The sequence below is a fragment of the Galeopterus variegatus genome, unplaced genomic scaffold (genome assembly GCF_000696425.1).
Source record: "Galeopterus variegatus unplaced genomic scaffold, G_variegatus-3.0.2 Scaffold8472, whole genome shotgun sequence".
Lineage (NCBI taxonomy): Eukaryota > Metazoa > Chordata > Mammalia > Dermoptera > Cynocephalidae > Galeopterus > Galeopterus variegatus.
In genome coordinates this window covers 35,927-57,133 of record NW_007734583.1, presented here as the reverse complement: position 1 = coordinate 57,133, position 21,207 = coordinate 35,927, and the positions used below count along the sequence as shown (strand labels likewise).

The 21,207-nt window shown below is 44.4% G+C and overlaps 2 protein-coding genes across 2 annotated transcripts; both read left to right on the top strand.

The window, feature by feature from the left end:
* The first annotated feature begins 2,797 nt into the window (after positions 1-2,797).
* On the top strand, positions 2,798-5,675 carry LOC103608492 (zinc finger protein 839-like). Its single transcript, XM_008592922.1, has 2 exons — positions 2,798-2,818; positions 4,613-5,675. Exons 1-2 carry the CDS (start codon positions 2,798-2,800, stop codon positions 5,540-5,542), a joined length of 951 nt encoding a protein of 316 aa, XP_008591144.1. The 3' UTR covers positions 5,543-5,675.
* Positions 5,609-19,620, top strand: ZNF839 (zinc finger protein 839; the record flags this gene model as incomplete). Its single annotated transcript, XM_008592921.1, has 7 exons — positions 5,609-5,683; positions 10,403-10,639; positions 13,246-13,338; positions 14,616-14,765; positions 16,923-17,063; positions 17,219-17,354; positions 18,568-19,620. Coding segments are annotated over 7 exons (1,749 nt in total), but the record flags the coding sequence as incomplete, so codon positions are not given.
* Between the last annotated feature and the right edge of the window lie 1,587 nt (positions 19,621-21,207).

Below are 21,207 nucleotides of genomic sequence, written 5' to 3'. Positions count from 1 at the left end.
CGCTGAATGACCACAGCTTTTTAATTGAGTTTGGTGTGGCAATTTAGGAAAGAGTCCAAAAATGACATATGTTACATAAAAAGAAAGCAAATTTAATCAAGGTTAGGCAGCATGATAAGGTTGTAATCTGTAGCTGATCTAATGGGAATAGTATAAATTTATACTACCTGCACTCTCAGTGATACACCTTTGCAGCCCATTCTGCTACTCTTTCAGTCTCAACTGTGCTATGGAGGCCACAAACGCAAACCAGATGTGTACCTTATCCCTAAGGAGTTTATGAACTTACAAAAGGTAAAAACATGACCCAAATGACTTCTAGTCAAGGTCAGAAGACTAGAGGTACAGATAGAGAACTAAATGCATTTAGAGAAATAGAGCTTATTTCTTGCTTGGGATCAGAAGTGATTATGTTGAGGAGGGAGTATCTGAATTAGACATTGAAGGGTGGTTCTGAGTTGAAAATGCAGAAGATGAGAGGCAGTGTTCCAGGGTGGGGAGGGTGGGAAGGGGTGCATTTAGACAACCAAGGTAGAAAGGCCCAGTGGTTCATTGTGTTCAGTAGAAGCACAGGCCAAGTGGACATACTCCATGGGTCAAACTGATGCTCTGGCCCCTCACTATCTTGCCTGTTCTACCTCACAGAAACATTTCCAGTTCCATCCAACATGCTGTGCCCTTTTTTATGTATCCATGTATTTGCACATGTTTTCCCTACACCTGGAATGCCCTTTTCACCTGACAAAAATTCTTCTCAGCCTTCAAGGCCTCCCTCAGAGAAGGCTTCCTCTTCTGGGCAGCCTACCACCTATGTGCTGTTCCTGCCTCTCTGTTGCACCTGTCGTGTCATGATCTCATTGTTTTCCTATCCACATTCCTTTAGGAACTTTGTCTGCCCTCAGAATCGGTGGAGCTTTTGAAAGGACGGATGTTGGGGCTGCACCCCAGGAGATCTGATTCAGCAGGTCTGCAGGGCCTGAGGCATGGTGAGAGACACCACCTGCCACCTCAAGGAGAGACTAAGACTTGACTAAAGTTGTTTTTTTTTTCTTCTGAGCAGTGAGAGGCCCCAAAGTGGTTAACTACCCTTGGGAACGCTCAAGTGAGAGGCATCCATTCCTTGGGAAATTAACCCCAAATTGGGGTTCTCTTCCTGCATTTATTTTCTACACCAGGAAGTTACAGGAAGAGAGCATAGGTGGGGTTATAGTTTAACAGTATAGGCTGGTAACTTTCAGTGAAACAAGTCAGATGACACTCCATTAAGGCAATTAAGTGATCCACCAACAAAGCTTGGTCTTAGCAAACATTCCTTCTCCCTCCAGCAATTTTCCAGTATCTTTACATACCAATCAGTAACTAGTCTGTCCTTGGGCCAGCAACCTTGCTGTGTCACAAATCTTTATCTTACACCAGAGATTTTATAGCCTGAGGAAAATTTCCAGTCCTCTGCAAGGTCAATACTTGAAACTGCAAGGCTTTGGAAAACCAGGCCCTGTGAAGTACATATGCTTTATAGTATATTCCACATCTCCCCCGTTTTATTTACTTAAAAAGAAAAAGCTATAGATCAGGTTGGCACAGTTAAGACATAAGCATTTAAAGCAAAGTTGGTATCATTTAGCATGGCAAGTCCTTTTAATTTACTTCAGGTGAGGACTGGTGATGTCAGCATCTCTCAGGGCAGCTGCAGTGGCATCATTCCAGGTGCTGTGAATTGGGTGTAATTACCAATTGTTGAAACTCCGGAATGGGATTCTGCTCCATAAAATAGTTGATTCTGAGTCCAGAGAGTTTGTTAATGTAAAACTGTCCAGGACATTACTGCTTTCAGAGCATCCAGTCTTTTGTAAAATTTTTGATCAATTAGAAGTCTTTTGTTTAAGATCAGGATGTCTCATCCAAGTTACAAATACCCTCTGTAAGCCCAGGGAAAGTTAGAGAACTGCTTTTGTAGAGAAGACGTTATTTCCCCCTTTATGATCAAGGCATTCCTCATAAAACCATTGATGGTCAATATCTTGATTGAAAAGGTCTTACTTTTCTTTGTATATGTCCCATGTGGCTGGGAATGCTGTTTCCCAGGTGAAGATCTGTCTGTTCCACATTGGGGGGAAAGACAAACAGCAGGATGAAGCAGCACCAGGCCAAATTCAGGCAACATAAAAAGGGATCAGCAACCTTAAAACAATAGGATTTGGGGGCCAGCCCGGTGGCGCACTGGAGAGGGCGGCGCTCCTGCCGAGGGTTCGGACCCCATGTGGAGACCGGTTCCCGCTCACTGGCTGAGCGTGATGCGGGCACAACACCGAGGGTTGCAATCCCGTTGCCGGTCCCCGGTATGGGTGCGACAGCGAGGGTTGCGATCCCGTTACCGGTCAGTAAAAAAGACAAAAAGGAAAAAAAACAAAACAAAAAAAAAACCAAACGGAACTTCTAGAGAGACACAATATCTGAAATGAAAAGCATACTGCCTGGTATTAACAGTAAATTAGATATTAGGAGAAGAAAAGGTCAGAAACTTAAAAAAAAAAATGTGCATGTGTATGTATTCTTATAATGGCATTAGCTGGTAATATCTCAAGAGCTTAGAGAGATACTCTGTGACTGGTGGTAAAATGAAACAAATATGGTTCTTGAAGGATATGCAAAGTAAATCTAGTTGTCATTTGATTCACAAGTAGCCCAGGAATGGGGCACCCACGTGGCACTGGCAATAGTTCTGTATACGTCTTCATAAACCAAAATGTCAAATTGTCTCTGCTATTTGTAGTCGTGTATAACATACAGACAAGAGATGTACTCCAGCTTCGTGCCAGTGAGGGTTTTTATTCTGCTGTGTGTGACGTTTTTATTCACTGTCCCCTGGTAGAGAGTTGAGTCCAAAGAAAACCAGTTGGTGGTCCCAAATCAGTGGTTTTCACACAGGGGGCATTTAGCAATGTCTGGACACATTTTTAATTTAATTGTCACGACTTGGGAGTGCTACTGGCATGTAGTGGGTAGAGGCAGGGATGCCGCTCAACATGCTATAGTGCACAGGACAGCCACCCACAACAACGAGTTACTAGTCCAAAGTATCAGTTGTGCCAAGGTTGAGAAACCCTGCTGTGGATGATGATGTTTGTGTCTCTATTCTGCCTAGAGGGAAATGCTCATTATTTCTACTCTGTGAGGGCAGGAACCTTGTCTGTTTTTCTCCCCTCACCCTCTCACCAATGACAGCTGTATTTTTAACACCTGTAGCAGTGTTTCTGGTACATGATCAGTGCTCCATAAATATTTGTGGAATGTTGTTGAAGGCAGCCATCCCCCTTTGTTTTCTTAATACAGACTGTGCTGCCTTAAACCTCCTAGAACATACATCTTTGTATGAGTATGAGTGCCAATATGAGTGCTTTTTTATGGAATTCAAGAAGTGGAATTGCGGGGTCAAAGAACAACATGCGTTTAAAATTTTGTTAGATTTTTTTTTTTTTTAATGGTTGAAGATATGCAGCCTCACTCCTAGGTATGTGCCCCTGGAGAAGCTCACACTCACACATGCATGAAGGTTCAGAGCAGACTGTAAGAGCAGAGGATTGGAAACCACCAGTACATCAGCAGGAGAACAGTGCGCTCAGACTGCAGAGAAAATGAACCACTGAGAGCCACACACATCAAGACGGATGAATTTCACAAAGCAAAATAGGGGGTAATAAAACCTGGACAAGCAGGAGCTGATATCATTTATATGAAGTTTAAAAACATGTCAAAACTATACCAGCCGGCCAGAAAAAGAAAAAAAATAGTCAAAGCTGAACTATATATTTTTAGGGCTATCTGTGTCTGCAGTATAAATACTAGAAATGGCATAAGAATGATAAACAGCACATTCAGGATGGGGGCGTGCAGAAAAAGAAGGGTGTACACGTTGGGAGCATATCATAGACCATCTGAGCCAGTAATGTTGCATGTCATACGGTGGGTGGCAGGGACCTGGGTTACATTGTTCTTTATGGATTTTTTGGGTTCCAGAATTTTATTTAAAACTTTTTTTTAAAAAAGTGAGCCCACATATTGAATTGAGTCCTAAGGACTCCAGGTAAAAAACACATGGGTAAAAAAACTATAAAGAAAGATGATATTTCTTAATGGGTCATGAAATCAACTTAGCGGGCCATGATTAGTATTTTTTAAGAAGTGATGTATAATAGATACCATTAGAGGGCATTCATGTAGGGATGGTAAGTAGTTTCATCAACTTTTTATTTCATTTATAAATGTAAATGTTTCTGCACATGTGTACTAGGTTTTGATGTAAAATGTAGCACTGTGGTATATGGTCAGAAAGGTTTGAGAAAACACTGTAAACAGTACAGATACGTTACGTAGACTTTTTTTCTATGTGAGATATATTTTATAATTTAGAAAAGATTGCAATAATGGATTTACAATGAGAGCAAAATTGCAGCATAATGCTACACTGTAAACAGTACAGATACGTTACGTAGACTTTTTTTCTATGTGAGATATAATTTAGAAAAGATTGCAATAATGGATTTACAATGAGAGCAAAATTGCAGCATAATGCTGTTTTTTTCTTTCCTGTTTTCTTCTTTCTATATTTAAGCAACTAGAAGCCATTTGTGTCAAGGTAACATCTGGAGAAATGAAAGGTCAGGAAAAGCCAATGCCCCCACTGGCCGTCATCCAGCTCAAAACAGCAAGACAAAGACAGCCGCCCGGGAAGAATTCCAGCCTGGTGGGGCTCCAGGTTGCTAGCTCTCAGCTGCTCAGAGTACAGCCCCATGTGAGCCTTGGGCCACAGCCACACTTCCTGAGTGACTCACCGCAGCCTCCTGCTCAGTTGTTTGTACAGAGACCACTGCCTGCCCTCCAACCAGTCCCTGTGAAGAAGGTCATGGTCCCCAAGACTCCAAATGGACAGGGTGCCATGTTGACCCCTTTGTCGGCCTCTGACCCACCTGCAATAACTTCTGTTTCATCCAGTTCAGCACATTTATTTATTTCTAACTTGCATACAAAATGTACTGAGAAACTAAAAAAATCTTTAAAAGTGAAAACACGTTCTGGACGGATATCTCGACCTCCCAAGTATAAAGCTAAAGATTATAAATTCATTAAAATGGAGGATTTGGCAGATGGTCACCTATCAGATTCTGATGATTATTCAGAACTGAGTGTGGAGGAAGATGAAGACCAGAGGGAAAAGCGGGCGTTCTTTGACTTATCGAGCTGCTCCCTGAGGCCCAAGGCTTTTAAGTGTCAGACGTGTGAAAAGTCCTACATAGGAAAAGGGGGGCTGGCTAGGCATTTTAAACTGAATCCAGGCCATGGCCAGCTGGAACCTGAGATGTTGCTGTCTGTGAAAGCCAATGGGAATGTGACCCATGGGCACATGGAGGGAAGGACCGCCAGCCTGACCTCCCTGGAGCTGTCCCCACCATCTGCTCCATGTGAGGGAGGGGCCCTCTCATGCTGTGTCACAGGGACAGAGCCAGCACCTGGTGGCCTGCAGGTAATGTTTCTGTCTGGGTGACAGTGTCCTCATTCCTGCCTCTATCCTTAAATGAATCTTTTCAGTGTCTGATGGGGGTTCAGGTGAAGGTTCGAGCAGGACCAAAATCATCCTAGTGGGAGACCCAAGACCCCCACCGTTGTCTGCACTGCTGCCAAACAGGTGGGAAAGTGTGTGTCTTCTGTCTGTTGGCATGATTTAGTGAGTACATTTGATGGGAATGCAGCTGTCAGTTCTTTAGATCTGGTCAGTGAGACTAAAGCAGTGCCCTCTTGGCTACACTGACATTACAGAGGGTGTTGGGAAAGGTCAGAAGTGGGGGTGGCAGTCCACGGGGTACTTCCTGGGGCATCAGCAGTAACAGGCTGCTCAGCATGTCCTCTCCCCATTTTGCCCCTTCTCAAACTCCCAATAAAACAAAACCAACGTGAGTTACTGTGGGTTTGTGTTACCACAGCAAAATTTCTTTTCCAAATTTTTTTACACTTAAAAAAATTTACCATCTTAACCATTTTTAAGTGTACAATTCAGTGGCATTAAGTACATTCATAGTGTTGTGCAGCCATCACCACCATCCATCTCCAGAACTCTTCATCTTGCAAAACATTCTGTCCCCATAAATACTAGCTCCCCATTTTCCCTGCACCAAACACCTGGCAACTAGCGTTCTACTTTCTGTCTCTATGATTTTGGCTACTCTTTGATCCATTTTGAATTAATTTTTTTAATATGGTATTAGGTAAGATCCCAACTTCATTCTTTTGCATGTGAACATACGGTTTGCCTAGTACCATTTGTTAAAAAGACTGCTTTCCCCATTGAAGGGTCTTGGTGGCCTTGACAAAAGTCATTTGACCATGTATACAAAAATCATTTCTATTCTCTTCTGTTCCATTGGTCTGTGTGTCTATCACTATGGCTGTACCACACTCTTTTAGTACTTTGTAGTTAGTTTTGATATCAAGAAATATGAATCTTCCTGCTTCGCTCTTCTTTTTCAAGATTGTTTGACTATTTGGGGTCCCTTGAGATTCTGTATGAATTTTAGGATGGGTTTTTCTACTTCTGCAAAAAACATTATTGGGATTTTGGTAGCAATTGCATCGAATATGTAGTTCACTTTGGGTAGTATGGACATCTCAACAATATCAAGTCTTCCAATCTAAGAGCACATTTTTTTGACTTCTTTAATTTCTTTCAGCAATGTTTTATAGTTTTCATTGTACTAGTTTTTCACTTTCTTGGTTAAGTTAATTCCTAAGTATTTTATTCTTTTTGATGCTACTTTCAGTGGAATTGTTTTCTTAATTTCTTTTTTAGATTTGTTCATTTTTCGTAAAAGCAACTGATTTTTGTATATTTGCTTTGTATGCTCCTATTTTGCTGAATTCATTTATTCTAACACGTTTTTTGGTGGAAGCTTTATAGTGTTTTCTACTTATAAGACCATATTGCCTGAAAATACGGATACTTTTACTCCTTTCCAATTTGGATGTCTTTTATTTCTTTTTCTTGCCTAAGTGCTCTAGCTAGAACTACTAGTGCTATGTTGAATAAAAGTGGCGAATGTGGGCATTCTTGCTTTATTCCTCATCTTAGAGGAAAAGCTTTCAGTCTTTCACCACTGGGTATGATGTTCATTATGGCTTTTTCATATATGGCTTTTATTATGTTGAGATAGTTTCCTTATATTCCTATTTTGTTGAGTGCGAATGTGGGCATTCTTGCTTTATTCCTCATCTTAGAGGAAAAGCTTTCAGTCTTTCACCACTGGGTATGATGTTCATTATGGGTTTTTCATATATGGCTTTTATTATGTTGAGATAGTTTCCTTATATTCCTATTTTGTTGAGTGTTTTTTATCATGAAAGGGTGTTGAATTTTGGTGGTGCTTTTTCTGCATCAACTGAGATCATATGGTTTTTTTCCCATCATTCTGTGAATATGGTGTATTACATTGATCAATTTTCATATGTTGAACCATTCTAGGAATAAATTCCACTTGGTCATGAGTATAGTTCTGTTAATATGCAGCTGAATTTGGTTTGCTAGTATTTTAATGAGTATTTTTACATCAGTGTTCATCAGGGATATTGGCCTGTAGTTTTCTTTTCTTTTTTTTTTCCTTTTTGTCTTTTTTACTGACCGGTAACGGGATCGCAACCCTCAGTGTCGCGCCCGTGCCAGGGACCGGCAACGGGATTGCAACCCTCGGTGTTGCACCCGCACCGCGCTCAGCCAGTGAGCGGTAACCCAGCCAGTGAGAGGTAACCGGTCTCCACATGGGATCCGAACCCTCGGCGGGAGCGCCACCGCGCTCCCAAGCGGCGCACTCTCCAGTGCGCCACCGGGCCGGCCCTCTTTTCTTTTAATGTCATTGTTTAACTTTGGTATCAGGGTACTGCTGGCCTCATAGAATGAGTTAGGGAGTGTTCCTTCTTCAATTTTTTGGAAAAATTTGCGAAGGATTGGTGTTATAAAAAAATTTTGTTTAAAGGTCTTGGTTGGCTTTACAGTGGTTCTAGAATTGAACAACACTTTATTCCATAACATAGAATAAGTGTTTCGATGAGACGAGCAGAGGAGGTTGGTTTTATAGACAGAAAAAGGGCAGTTTGCCTTTGCTTTTTCAGTATGAAAAAAGAAGAAAAAGAAAAAGGGCTGAAACAAAGAAAAAAAGTGGATTGGTTATTTCAGAGTTACTGTCCTTGTAACATAGGGTCAGGGAGACAGAATAATAGAAAGGTTAACATCAGATTACTTCAGTTTAAGGATTAACACAGGGAATTTTATTTCATGCTGATTGAAGACTGAAACTGGCCTATTAGAAGTTAGCTGTTATCCCTCTCTCCTGATTTTTCAGGTCAGATAACTTAGTTTTTTTGTTTGCTTTTTTTTTTAAACTTTTTTTGGTTGCTGCCTGGTTCAGGGATCTGAACCTGTGCCCTTGGGGTTATAAGGCTGCACTCTAACCAACTGAGCTACCTGGCCAGCGCCACTTAGTTTTAGTTTGGTGACATAGAACCCCAGCACGAGTGACTCCATTCTGATTTTTATTCTGTCTGTTGGGGCCTTGTACAGGGACTTCATCCAAAACAATAGCCTCCTATAATTTTTATTTTATAGGAAAGCTCTCTGCTCCCCCCCTCTTTGCCTAAAAGCAGAACATAGATTTACAAAGACAGAGGTATCCTGCGCTGTTATCTACCAGGGGGAACAAAGGTCAACTACCAAAGACAGCTTTAGACCCTTGTTGGCCTGGAGATGATACTAGAGGAATCTCCTTTGATAAGCTTTTCTAACTTTTGTCTGCCCCTTATTTGCCTTCCCTCAAGTTGCCACCCTCCCGTTGAGACTCAAAGTCCTTTTCCTTTTTCTTGTCTCTTCTCTAAAAATTGATTGTCTTTTCTTTAAGATGTTGTAAAAACAGGAATTCAAAACCACTCCTTTGATAAGCTTTTCTAACTTTTGTCTGCCCCTTATTTGCCTTCCCTCAAGTTGCCACCCTCCCATTGAGACTCAAAGTCCTTTTCCTTTTTCTTGTCACTTCTCTAAAAATTGATTGTCTTTTCTTTAAGATGTTGTAAAAACAGGAATTCAAAACCACTTCTCTGAGAACTGCTCATTCTCTGGGTGTCTCCCGTGTGTATATGGAATGTGCATGTCAGTCAACTTCTGTTTGTTTTGCTCTTGTTAATCTGTCTCTTGTAACAGGGGTCTGTCTCAGCTAAGAACCTATAGGGGCTATTGCTTTTCCCCTACAGTGACCATGTAGTTTATCATCCTGGACATTTTGAGAAGGAAAGGTGTTCTAGTAGTGATCGTGAGGGACAACAGCACACCCAGAACTGAGACAAAGTGGACAACCAGGCTGACTGGCACTTTCTGCTTCCTTCAGTAATAAAATCCTATACCACAGCAAAAGCTGCTTCTAAATATTTGACTTTGTGACTCCAGGCAGCTGGCCTTGGGAATGATGGCCATCCAGATTGTTCCAGATGCTGGAGTGGGGAGGGACGGGCACATCTGTGTCTTTCCCCTCCCTCCCTGAGGGCCACATGGTACCTAAAGCCACAGGTTAACCTCATGTGCCTCCTAAAGCTTCATTGTAACAAAGATTTAGAGGGAAACTCTTTATGACTTGAGGACATACTTTGTGCTGGCTGCCACTTTGAGTGCTTTCCTTTTATCAGCTCACTTAACCTTCTAGCTGTCCTGGGAAGTGTGGGTATATTAGAGGAGGGAATGGGCACAGAAAGAGGAAATAGCTAGACAGTGTCGGATCCAGGATTTTGTTCAGAAAGCCTTGCAAATCCACGGAGATAGAAAGTAGATTAGTGGCTGCCGGAGCCTGGGGAAGGGAGGAATGAGGAGTGACTGCTAATGGGTAGGGTTTCTTTCAGAGGCGATGGAAATGTTGTAGAATTAGATAGTGGTCATAGGTACAGAGCCTGGCGAATGTATTAAATCCACTGAATTGTTTGCTTTCAAAGGATGTATTTTATGGTATTTGAAATCTATCATAAAAAAATAGAAGTCCTGGATAAATTATGAATTAGGGGGAAAAATTCTATCAACTTTTTAAGATGACAGTCATGTGAGAGAGATACCTTGCTTCATTTTGGTCAACACTCCAGGGTTACGGTTTGTCGGCCCAGACTTACTGGCTGGCTAATATTCCTTCATGTCCTGCAGGGTACTTTGTTGGGAAAGTTTAAAATGCATTGATTGTAGTTAATGTGTCCTGATTATGCAAAGGAGAAATAATTAGCAAGTTCCTTGCCTTTGACTTGACATTTTTCTTCTTTAAAGTTTTCATGGGGGTGTATAAAGCATGATTATTTTATTTTGTTTTATTTTGGGGTATGCAACACTCTCTAGAATGGTCAGTCTATAGAAGTTGAAGAGGCGTTGGTGTCTGAACCAGAAAACGGAAGTTACTCAGCTCTTTTGGGATCAGAGGGACACCTAAGACCTAGAAGCGGATACTCTGAGACCCCTGCGGAGTCCAGCACAACTGTCCCTCGGCAGAGCAGAGCAGCTGCCACACAAGCGCATGGAGGCCCTGCCACTGTGGGAGCGCAGGGTGCGAGCAAGGGCAGAGCCGGGCTCAGGGAGGTGCGTCACTCTGCAGCCCTGTCTTGAACCCTATTTGTTTGACATGGTATGTGGTGATTCACTGTTAGGTTTCTGAATTCCCAGATCAACTAAAGAGTTCACCTGAAATATAACCGGATGAAGTAAGAAATAAATTCAAGAATAGTATTGTCTGAAATAATTCATAGGTTTTACCTATTTAAAATGATCACAGAGCCTGCAGTATAACTCCAAGAGCTGCTTGTCTTTATAAGTTTTGGAATAATTATAACCTGTGTTTACATGGAAATAGTTTAAAAAACAACAGAAATGGTTTTCTATTTTTCTGTAAAAAGTTTCAGGATATAAAAGCAGGTTTCAGGTTTTGAACCCTGGAGTGTTCGTTTCAGTTCCCTGTTTTATTGAATGAATTGGATTGACTTGGAAAAGTAGAAGCCTAAATTTATCCAAGTTGTCTTTGGCTATATTTATTTGCCTGATGATGGCCAAGTGAGTATCCTAAAGAAAACAAGTGGAAAACACAGCAAGGGAGAGCATGAGATAATAAGCTCTGGCCCCCAGAAAGAGTGGCTGTCAAGGGGCCTAGAGCCTTCAGACTCCTATGCTAAGTGGAAGAAGTGGTTTTCAGAGAGGAAGTGGATTTCCTGGAAGGTTCTTGAGGCAAAAGGTAACATTACGTGTTCTAGTAGCAAATTTAAACTCTGGTGAATTAGCTTCACTCCCATTTGGGCATGTATGGTGATAATTCCAGATAATCGATTTTCAGAATTAGGAGGTAAGGTAGTCTCTGACTTGATTCATTCATAGCATTCAAAATAGCCACCATTTACTGAGCACCTTCTTCGTGACAGCTCAGCCCCACCAGACCCTGGTGCTTGCACGCTAAGCTTCGGGTAGACCTCATTTCATTTATTGCATGACCTATCTTAATAGGTGAGGAACCTGAAACTCAGAGAGGCTAAATAACTTACACAAGGTCACCCCACAGGTAGGTGGCAGATCCAGAATTTAAGTGCAGATCACCTTGTGTCTGCTGAGTAGGAGCACATGATGGGCTCTGAGGTCAGTGAGGCCCTGTCTACTCTGCCTCCCAGTGAGTGTAATGTGACGATGCTACCAACCTGACCTACCTCTGTCTCACAGAGGACTGGAGGACAGCTTTGAACAGGACCATTCTCAACTCTTCTAGATGAGAATTTCCCCTGAAATGGACATTAATTTATACATTTACATGGTGTCCATCAAGTGTCAGGCCCTGCTTTGGGTATGGAGGGGACAGCGTGCACAGGATAGACGTGGAGAAAGAGGACAGTCAAATCAGTCAGTCAGCAAAACTGTCAGGTGGATGTGAGTGTGAAGCAGAAGATTGAGAGTGTGTCCTGTCCACGGTTGCTAAACTTGTCCACAATTTAGGTCGGGTCATGGTGAGTTGCAAGGCTATATTTGACCTTCCTGCACTTCCTGTACAGTTGAAAGTCACCTGGTCATTTTTTTCTAAGGGTTTTTGAAAGTCATAATTAAACATTTTTGTCTTACAAATGAAAAGGTTTTTCTTTAGCTTTTCTGCCTGTTTTATGACCATCTGTGGCCCTCCTCTGAACCCCTCCAGTCCTTTGCAGCTCCCAGATAGAATAATAGAATAATCTCTTTTCCTAAGCCCCCATCTCGTGACCTCCCTGAAACTGAGAGACCTTCTGTTTCTAAGATTTCCTCAGCTTTCCCCCCACTTTGTAGCTTTCCTGGGTGATCTCAGTCATCCTCCTGGCTTCTCAAACCTTCTTTTCTCTGCAGACTCCCATGTCTGTTTTTCCTGTTCAGACCTCTCTCTGCAGCCTCAGATCTATTCTTTGAATCACCTCCACCTGGGTGTCCTGTGAACCCCTCTGCCTTCCATGTCTGAGCAGAGCCCACTGCTGGTTTCCCATCCACCCCTGCACTGTCACGGGCTGTTGCATCTGCCCGGGTGCTCAAACTGCGAACCCAGAGCCACCCTGTGTCCTATGGTCACTAAGCCCAAAGGACTATACCCTTCCTGCAACTCTCCCTTCTCCTGCCCACACCCCTATCATCACCTGGGTCCTCACCTTCTCCTGGCTGTACATTGGCAGTAGTCTCCTGCCTGTGTGCCGCCTGCGGGGCCTCTGGCCTCCACTGTGTTCTCTGCACCACCGCTCCAGGGGGCTGCTCTTCTGAAGCCCCCTCAGGTGCTGCCTCCAGCTGCACTTCCCCCCTTCTCTCCCCACCCCACACCCTGGCACACAGTTGGCGTCTTCCACTGGGTGCCTACGACATGTGGTGTACGCCCTGATGCTGCAGCTTCCTGCCCTAGCTGGTGAGCTTTGGAGGGCAGGACACGCATTTCCTCATCACCGTGTCCTTGTGCCAGGGCCCAGTACCCAGAGCAGTGCTCAGTGCTTGTCTGGACTAGAACTTTGAACCCAGAATTGATTATAGTACTTTGTTAATGGGCGAACAAGTGAGATATTTAATAGAACAGAATGTTTATAGTTTATAGTTGTTGAGTTTGGGGGCGACTTTCTTTTATGTTCTGTGTTGCACCAACTTTTTGGCTATTGGGAAACTCTTTGCAGGGCTTTCAAAGATGTCAAAACACTTTCTTTTGGTAGTTTCTCCAGCAGTGTGACCAGGAGGATCTAGTGGAATCTGCTCTACCTCAGCTGGCTCAGATTGTGACCGTGTATGAATTTCTTCTGATGAAGGTGAGTCTTAGTGTATATTAATGAGTGAGATGATGACCTGAAGTTATTTCGAAAGACATCTTTCATATCTATTTTAGAAAGAGCCAGGCCATTTGGAACTGTTTCCCTTCTCCAGGACAGAGCTGAGATGAGGCCCTTGGTCATGCCTTGGTGTCTGGAGGAAGGGCTGGTGCCTGCGTGGCTGGGTCTCTTGGGCAGGTCGCTCATCCACTCCCTTGACTGTTTTAACTTTGTATGGGAGGAGCGAACGTGGTGGTAAAAGACAAGATTACAACAAATTTTGTTTAAAGATCTTAATTGGCTTTATTTGTGATTCTAGAATTGGACAACACTTCATTCCGTAAAATAGGATAAGTGTTCCAAATGAGTTGAACAGAGAGTGTTGGTTTTATAGACAGAGAAGGACTGAAGAAAGCAGAAGCAAAGAACAAAAAGTGGTCAGTCATTTCAAAGTCACTTCCCTTGTGAGGCAGGGACAGAACAAATAACCTGATTGGTTAACATCAGGTTACTTCAGGTTACTTTTTGTTGTAAGGATGAAGGCAGAGGGGCCTTTATTATGATACAGATTGAAACTGGCCTGTTTGGGAAATTTGGCTGTTATCTCTCTTGATTTCTCAAAGGCAGGCCTGATAACAGCTCAGTTTCGGTTTGGTGACGTGGAAGCTCAGTGTGAGTGACTCCATTTTGACTTGTAGTCTGGTCTGTCGGGGCCTAGTGCAGGAGCTCAGTCCAAAACAATGGCCTCCTATATTTTTTATCTAACAGTGGTAGCAGCAAACTGTGGCCAGTCAGGGCCCTCCCTGATACCCCCGACCTTGGCTGGCCTCCTCCACCCTGGGCTCTGCCCCCTCTGCGCCTGCTCTGACGATGCAGCCCGAGCCACCTGCACCCCTCCTCCCACTGATGGCCAGCACAGGAGGCTTGGGTACATCCCTTGAGAGCCGAAGGCCCAGCCGGTCCTAAGGGCCTTTCTGCCTTCCCCTCCCTCAGGGCTGCCCCATCCTCGGAGCTCGCCCAGGGCCCTCTGTGGCCGTCACAGGGGCCACACCAGGGGTGGTTTGTTTTCTGCTCTGCTCCTCCCCATAGTGCCATTCTGGCCTCCCCATGCCAGGCACACAGTAGGTGCTCACGGGAGAGTGAAGGAAATGCCCGCACTGACCGGCTGCTGGGGGATTGGGGAACTCGTATCCTTCCATTGTTTAAATTGCTTTCTGTGTTCTCCGTATCGTTGCCTCGGGTTTAAACATTTTTTTGTCATCTTTGTCTTCACGAAGGTTGAAAAAGGTCATCTAGCAAAGCCTGTTTTCCCAGCCGTATACAAGGAATTTGAAGAGTTACATAAAATGGTTAAGAAAATGTGTCAAGATTACCTCAGTAGTTCTGGTCCATATGCTCAGGAGCCCCTGGAAATAAACAATAATAAGGTAACATCTCCCATGGCAAAAAGGTTCACCTTTAGAGTTAGCCAAAAGAGGGACATCCATGAATGAAGGAAAGTGTTTTTAAAATGACATCTTCATAGTCAACCCTTTTTAGCTTTTTCCCCTAGTGAAGTTTTTTTCCCCTTAATATAAATGCAATAAACGCTCGTTGCAGAAAACTCAGCAATGCAGATAAGCTAAAAGTAAAAACTCCATAGGGGCCGCCCCGTGGCTCACTTGGGAGAGCGTGGTGCTGACAACACCAAGTCAAGGGTTAAGGTCCCCTTACTGGTCATCTTTAAAAAAAAAAAAAAAGTAAAAACTTGATAATCCTCCCACTCACTGATGATCACAGTTAATACATCAGGGCATCGTTTTCTTCTTTGTGTAAGTTTTGGGGAGGGTTACACACGGGCCTAGTTGTTCTTTGTGGTTGTTTTGACATAGTTCTTACTTCACTGTCATTGCCATCATCAAATTGCCTTTAGCTGCACTGGATACTTTACAGAAATAAGTTTTGCTTTGTTTGGTTAAGCCCTGTGCTGGTGCAGCATGCATCACGAGGTCCAATCACCCAGTGGCCTTTCACAGTGACTGGCATGGGGGACTTGGGTTCAGGCTCCGCTGTCTATTCCACTGACCGTGACAGAGTCCCCACCTCCCTCTAGGACTCATCGTCCTACTCTGTGAAAGGGGAGCACTGAATTAAATGATCGTTTCTGGCTGTCACAGTGCTGCCATTGTTTAAATAGTGCCTTGTTTCTTAAAATAACTGTTACACGTACAACAATGACGAATACTCAGAAAGGCCATTCTGCCTTTAACTGCTTTTTTTTCCCATTTTTTTCATAGCCAGTCAAATTTAGCAGTGGGGGATTATATACCAACTTCAGTAACACTGAAGTTAGTAAGTTCTGATGACTCACCACCATCAGACCAGCCACACTGCTCTTCCCGTTTTATTAACCCAGTGGACCTGCCTATCTGTGATTAGAGGATTAGCATATGTTACTGACTCTTCTGTAGCAAAACGTCTTGGTCCACACTCTAATATAATACATGCCTGTTTTGGTTTTGTTTTTTTATTGGTCATTGTTATTACTTTTACAGAAATTTGTTGTTTAACATGTTCCCTAATAAGTTTTTGTATTTCATTTTCTGAAATTATATATTACACAAATGTAATGGATTTTTTGCTAAGCCTTATGTACTTGCGTCAGTTCATAATAGTCACCTGTATGTTTTTTAAAGTGGATGTTGTCATCCTATCATGAAAAAGAGTTTGATGTGCACAAACGCTGTGCACACCCATTGGAGTCCATCTTTCATAGGCAGTTCAGACTGTGTTGTGGCCTTGGTTGGAGCAACGACAATGGCTCAATTTGTAAGGGGACACTGTCCGGGTTGGTAGGCACCACTTGTCCGGCACCCATTTTCTACTTTAGCCTTGTTCTGCTGCCAGATCCTTCTGTGCCCCACCCCCAGTCTTTTGCTCTCTGGTTTTGTCTCTGTAACATCCATGTGTACATGATAGTAGCATGTATCACTTAATAGGCTTTGCATATGGAACCAACCGAATCTTCACAAAAACCCTCCAGGCAGCTGCAGTCTCTCTCTATGGGAAAGGAAACTCAGGGAGATGCATAAGGGAGGCTCAGGGAAATGGGTGGCTCACGAAGGCCACCGGGCTGTGAGCAGAGAAGTGGGATCCAGCCTGGGCTCGCTCAGGCCCCAAAGCCATGCCCTTGCCACCAAGTGGGAGGGGAGATCTGGTTATGGAATAGGCAGGGTTATTTTTCTGAAGAGATCAGTGATAATTCAAAAAAGGAGGAATAACAGGAAGGAAAGTCACCTTGGCATCAGCTAACGTTATCAAGCTTGTGATAGCACTAAAGAGAGTGTTTTGAATTTTTTAAAAGTTCTTCTTAGTCTCCTCTTCTAAACTGTGCTAACACAGAAGCTTCTAGTTTTGATGATGACGCAATTTATCACAGCTGTTCCACCTGTTCATCTTCATCCTATTGTTCAAATGACTCCTCACTGCGCAAAGGGTCTTCACAGATTTAAACTCAGCCGTTTAACTCTTATGTGTCGACATGCTTCTGGAGACTTGGATCTGTTTTGAGTGAAGCTTGTTTTTATTTGCCCTTTTCTCTTCAGGTTGCCGAGTCGTTAGGAATCACAGAAGAAATCCTGAGGAAAAGAGAAGTACACCCAGACTGCGTTCCCCGCAAGTGCCCCGGCCGAGAGGTGGAGGGGGAGCCACTGGCAGCAGCCAGTGGACGGAAGAGGGACAGTGAGGTGGGCATGGTTGGCGGTGGCGCCAGCCGACTGGCCGCGCACTGCTGAGCTAGTGTGGTTTGGCTTCTTCAACTCACATCACTGCTCCCCCGGAAGAAGAGGTGCCGGTTTGCCTGCTTTCCCCAGTCTTAGCTGATCGGGTCTTCTCTTCTCAGGCCACAGAAGAGGGACTGGCCTCAGTGAAAAGGACCAGAAGGGAAACTCTGCCTGAGGACCCCACTGAGTACCCTGCTGCTGACAGCAGAGGCCGGGAGAAGCCCCAGCCCTTGTGCGCTTCAGCTGCCAGCACAGGTAAAGCGCTCTTGGTGGACGTGTCGCATGGCCCAGAGGCCCTGCCCTCGTGCACAGATGTTCTCGGGGCGTCACTTTTCGGGGTTGCATGTCTCCGTGGCTGGATTTAAGAGGATCCTCTGCTTTCTCAAGTTTTAGGCCAACCTCATTCCATATTCACTCCCCATGAGTCTTGAGGTCTTTGAGGTTTTCTAGAGTCCAATATTAAACTGAAGAGCTGCCTCATGGTGGTGACTGGGTTTGCACCCAGGAGGGTCAGGAGATGTTGGACAGAGACGGTTCCCAAGGACACATGCGTCTGTGGCTTGGCTTTCATGAAACTTGGCCCTACATGGCAGCTGAGATGTAACATATGAAAACAAGACATATTCTGGCTCTGGCCAGACCTATCAACTAGACACTTTGAACATACTGAGAATAATTATATGCCTTTCTAAAGTCATATCAGGGCCACCTGATACCTTGCCAGATTCTAAAGTCTCAACTTGGAAGAGGCAATCCCATTTTAGAACTTACTACTTAATTCTGCCATAAGGGCAGGCGGAGGTGTTCAATGGGGACAATAAAAACTCTCTGGCACCTCTTGAGAACACAACTGCCCTTACTTAGCTAGTCTGCGTTTCCTCTTTTAGCTTCATCCATACTTGGAAGCTAGTGGTCAGTCCTAACAGTTCTTAAATATCTGTTATGTCCCTGCGTTGTCCCAGGTGGAACACTCAGGGATGAATAAGGTGGTTTTCTCACCCTCAGGGTACTGACGGTCCAGGATAGTGATTCTTAATTGGGGTGTGTGTGTCAGAATCTCCTGGGGAGGTTGTTTTCAAGTACAAGGACCTGCGCCTCTGCCCTGGAAATTGCAGGTGTGTGGTTTGTAGGGATGGGTGTGGACATGAGTATTTTAGAAAAGCTTCTCAGGTGATTCTTTGCTTTCCTCTGGTGAAGAACCAGTGATCGATCATTCAGTGTTGGTATAAAATCATGCCGCTGAATGACTCTTAGAACCCAATTTTAATACAAAATCTGTCTTTGTGAATAGATGATAGGGACTAATACAAAAAAAAACCCGTTACCGATACCAAGTAGCAAGGAGAGTTTATGTTTTAATTTTTTTGTAAGAAAGTTAATTTGTACTGGCTTGTTTTGGATAGTGAGTGGAGTGAATAGGGCCATAACACAGTACGCGTATGCTTACCTGTTTTTCTGAACCATTTAGGTTTTGCCCCTCCAGTAAATGGGGCCACCTCTCCCCATTCTGAAGCCAGCCACACGATGATGGTTTCTGATAGTGATAGAAGCATACTCCATCTGGGCCAGCAGCTTAAGGTGTTTGCTGACTTAGAAGCCAGGAGTGGCTCTGTGGGCCCTGCTCCTCTGTGTCAGGGTGTCAGAGGGCCGGGTCTTTATACTCCATTAGGAGAGCCCAGGAGGCTGACCCAGGCACAGGTGGCAGTTTACCCTGGAGAGAATGCTCTGGAACACTCTTCAGACCAGGATGCCGGGGACAGCCTGAGGAGCCTGGGTGTCTGCAGCACCTTGTCATCAGGTGGAGTGGAGTCCCTGCTGCCTGGCAGGTCTGGAAATGTAGAGGCAGGAAACCTCTGCGAGATGTGTGATTCCTGTGTGAACCATCAGCAGTCCAGCCCCTGCAGCCTCCTGCCCACGGAGGTTGCGGCCCCTCCGCTTGACAAAATTTTGTCCATGGATATCATGCCAGTAGACTGTGCCTACAGGACTGTGTCTGAGCCAGGGCCTCAGCCTGGCCCGGAGGGATCGCTGTCCAATGAAGGGGGTCTCAGAAGCCATGCCGGGGACTTGAACCAGTTCCCCTGTGGGATGGAGGTGCACACCAGCCAGAGAGAATTGGAGAGTGTGGTTGCTGTAGGTGAAGCCATGGCTTTTGAAATTACCACTGGGTGCCATGATCTGTTGTCTCAGGGACAGAAGCAGATTTTTATTCAGACTTCTGATGGGCTTATCTTGTCCCATCCAGGTCCCATAGTGTCTCAAGAGGAGGACATTGTCATAGTGACCAATGCAGAGGGGCCTGCCCTGCAGATGGGCCCAGCAGAAGGGGTTCCTCTCGAAACTGTGGAGACGTTCCTCACCATGGAGGCGGAGCCCTCACAGTGAAAAGGAGTCAGACCATGACCCTAGATTTGTATGTACTTTATCCAAAGAAGGTCTGTTTCAAGCAATGTCTATTTTTCTAATGTGAATACTGACACAAATGAACATTTTATTTATAAAGAATAATGTCTTTCTGCCATACTGTCCACATTTTTCTATAGCTCATCATAATGGTAGATATGTTACTGGATAATGGATCCCTTGATGACTTGTGATTAATGTCACTCCACTATTACTTGATTATCTGCCCTGCTCCCTATTCCCAAAAAGTGATGTCTCCTCTCCTGGGTGATATGCTGCTTTTTCTGCCAGACCTGGTCCATACTAGACTGCTTCTGGGTTCTGTTTAAAAAATATAAACAAACTAGCTATTCTGGGCAACAATTTATTGAGAAGAGTCTGGGTTCTGTTTAAAAAATATAAACAAACTAGCTATTCTGGGCAACAATTTATTGAGAAGTAGGAAAGAAAGTCATTTCTAGTCGCATTTTATGGATGAGGAAAGTGAGGTGTAAATGATAGGATGGCTTATTGGAGGTCCACAGTGAGACGGAGCTCAGGTCAGAGGCCCAGTTCTTTGATGTCCCACTTCTTTTTTTTTTTAAAAGATGACCGGTAAGGGGATCTTAACCCTTGACTTGGTGTTGTCAGCACCACGCTCAGCCAGTGAGCAACCAGCCATCCCTATGTGGGATCCGAACCCGGGGCCTTGGTGTTATCAGCACCGCACTCTCCCGAGTGAGCCACGGGCCGGCCCGATGTCCCACTTCTAAAGTCACTGATTGGAGTCTCTTGAATGTTTTCCTATGCTGTATTATGGAGGGAAAAGGGCATGGTCATTTGTCCATGCTCAGACGAGAGCATTCAAAGTGGGCAGCTGGTTCTCTCCCCCACCTGGCAGAGACTGTCAGGGGAGACCCCAGGCAGGGAAGGCGATGCTCAGGGACAGAGCTGCGGTCATGGCTGCCCCTCACCCAGGGCTGTGCTCCCTCGGGCCTGCCATGGAGGGCCAGCATTTCCTTCAGCCCTTTCAGTGTCGGGGAGGAACGTCCTGCTCTCTCACTTGATCTGAGTGGTTCGACAGGAACAGAAGGGCACTTTCCCAGCAGGATTGGCCAGATGAGCAAACCGCAGCTGCCTAGGAGAGTCGGCTGTCAGGTCAGGTTGTGGTTGTGTCTTGTAGACTCAGGGCCACTTCTCCAGAGCCCAGAGTCCCACAAAACCACCACGAGTCCCTTCCTGGGATCCTTGTAGACAGAGCCTCCTTTCTGAGGATCCTTCCTGTCCCCCATCGGGCAGCTAACACAAGCTGGGTTGAATCTGACCGTAGCCTGGACAAGGCCCTGTTAACTGTATACATTTATTTTCTATTTATAGGATGTTACTCCATTGAATGTCCCAACACACCTTAATTTCACCATTGTGTATGTGCTGCTATGAATGGATAGAAAATTCAACCGATGTAATAAAAAAGTACCCTTGTTCCACTGTACAGAGTTGAACATGCAGGAGGCTCTCATAGTGTCCTCATTAACTGGACGTGTGTGTGTTGCGTGTTGTGTGTGCCAGGTGTGGAACAGACAGCAGTGAGCAGGACTCATGGGGAGTCCTGTGCCTTATCTACTGGTGAGCCTTCACAGAGTCCCCAAATACAGAGTCAGATACACAGCTCAGCTATATCGCCACACTCCATTAATAGACAGAACCTTATTACATATAAAATAAA

Bases quoted from the DNA above. Each gene is read 5' to 3' on its own strand.
- LOC103608492 (XM_008592922.1), top strand. From the start codon at position 2,798: ATGTACTCCAGCTTCGTGCCA. The intron at 2,819-4,612 runs GTGAGGGTTTTT...TCTATATTTAAG, and splicing joins TGTACTCCAGCTTCGTGCCA to CAACTAGAAGCCATTTGTGT.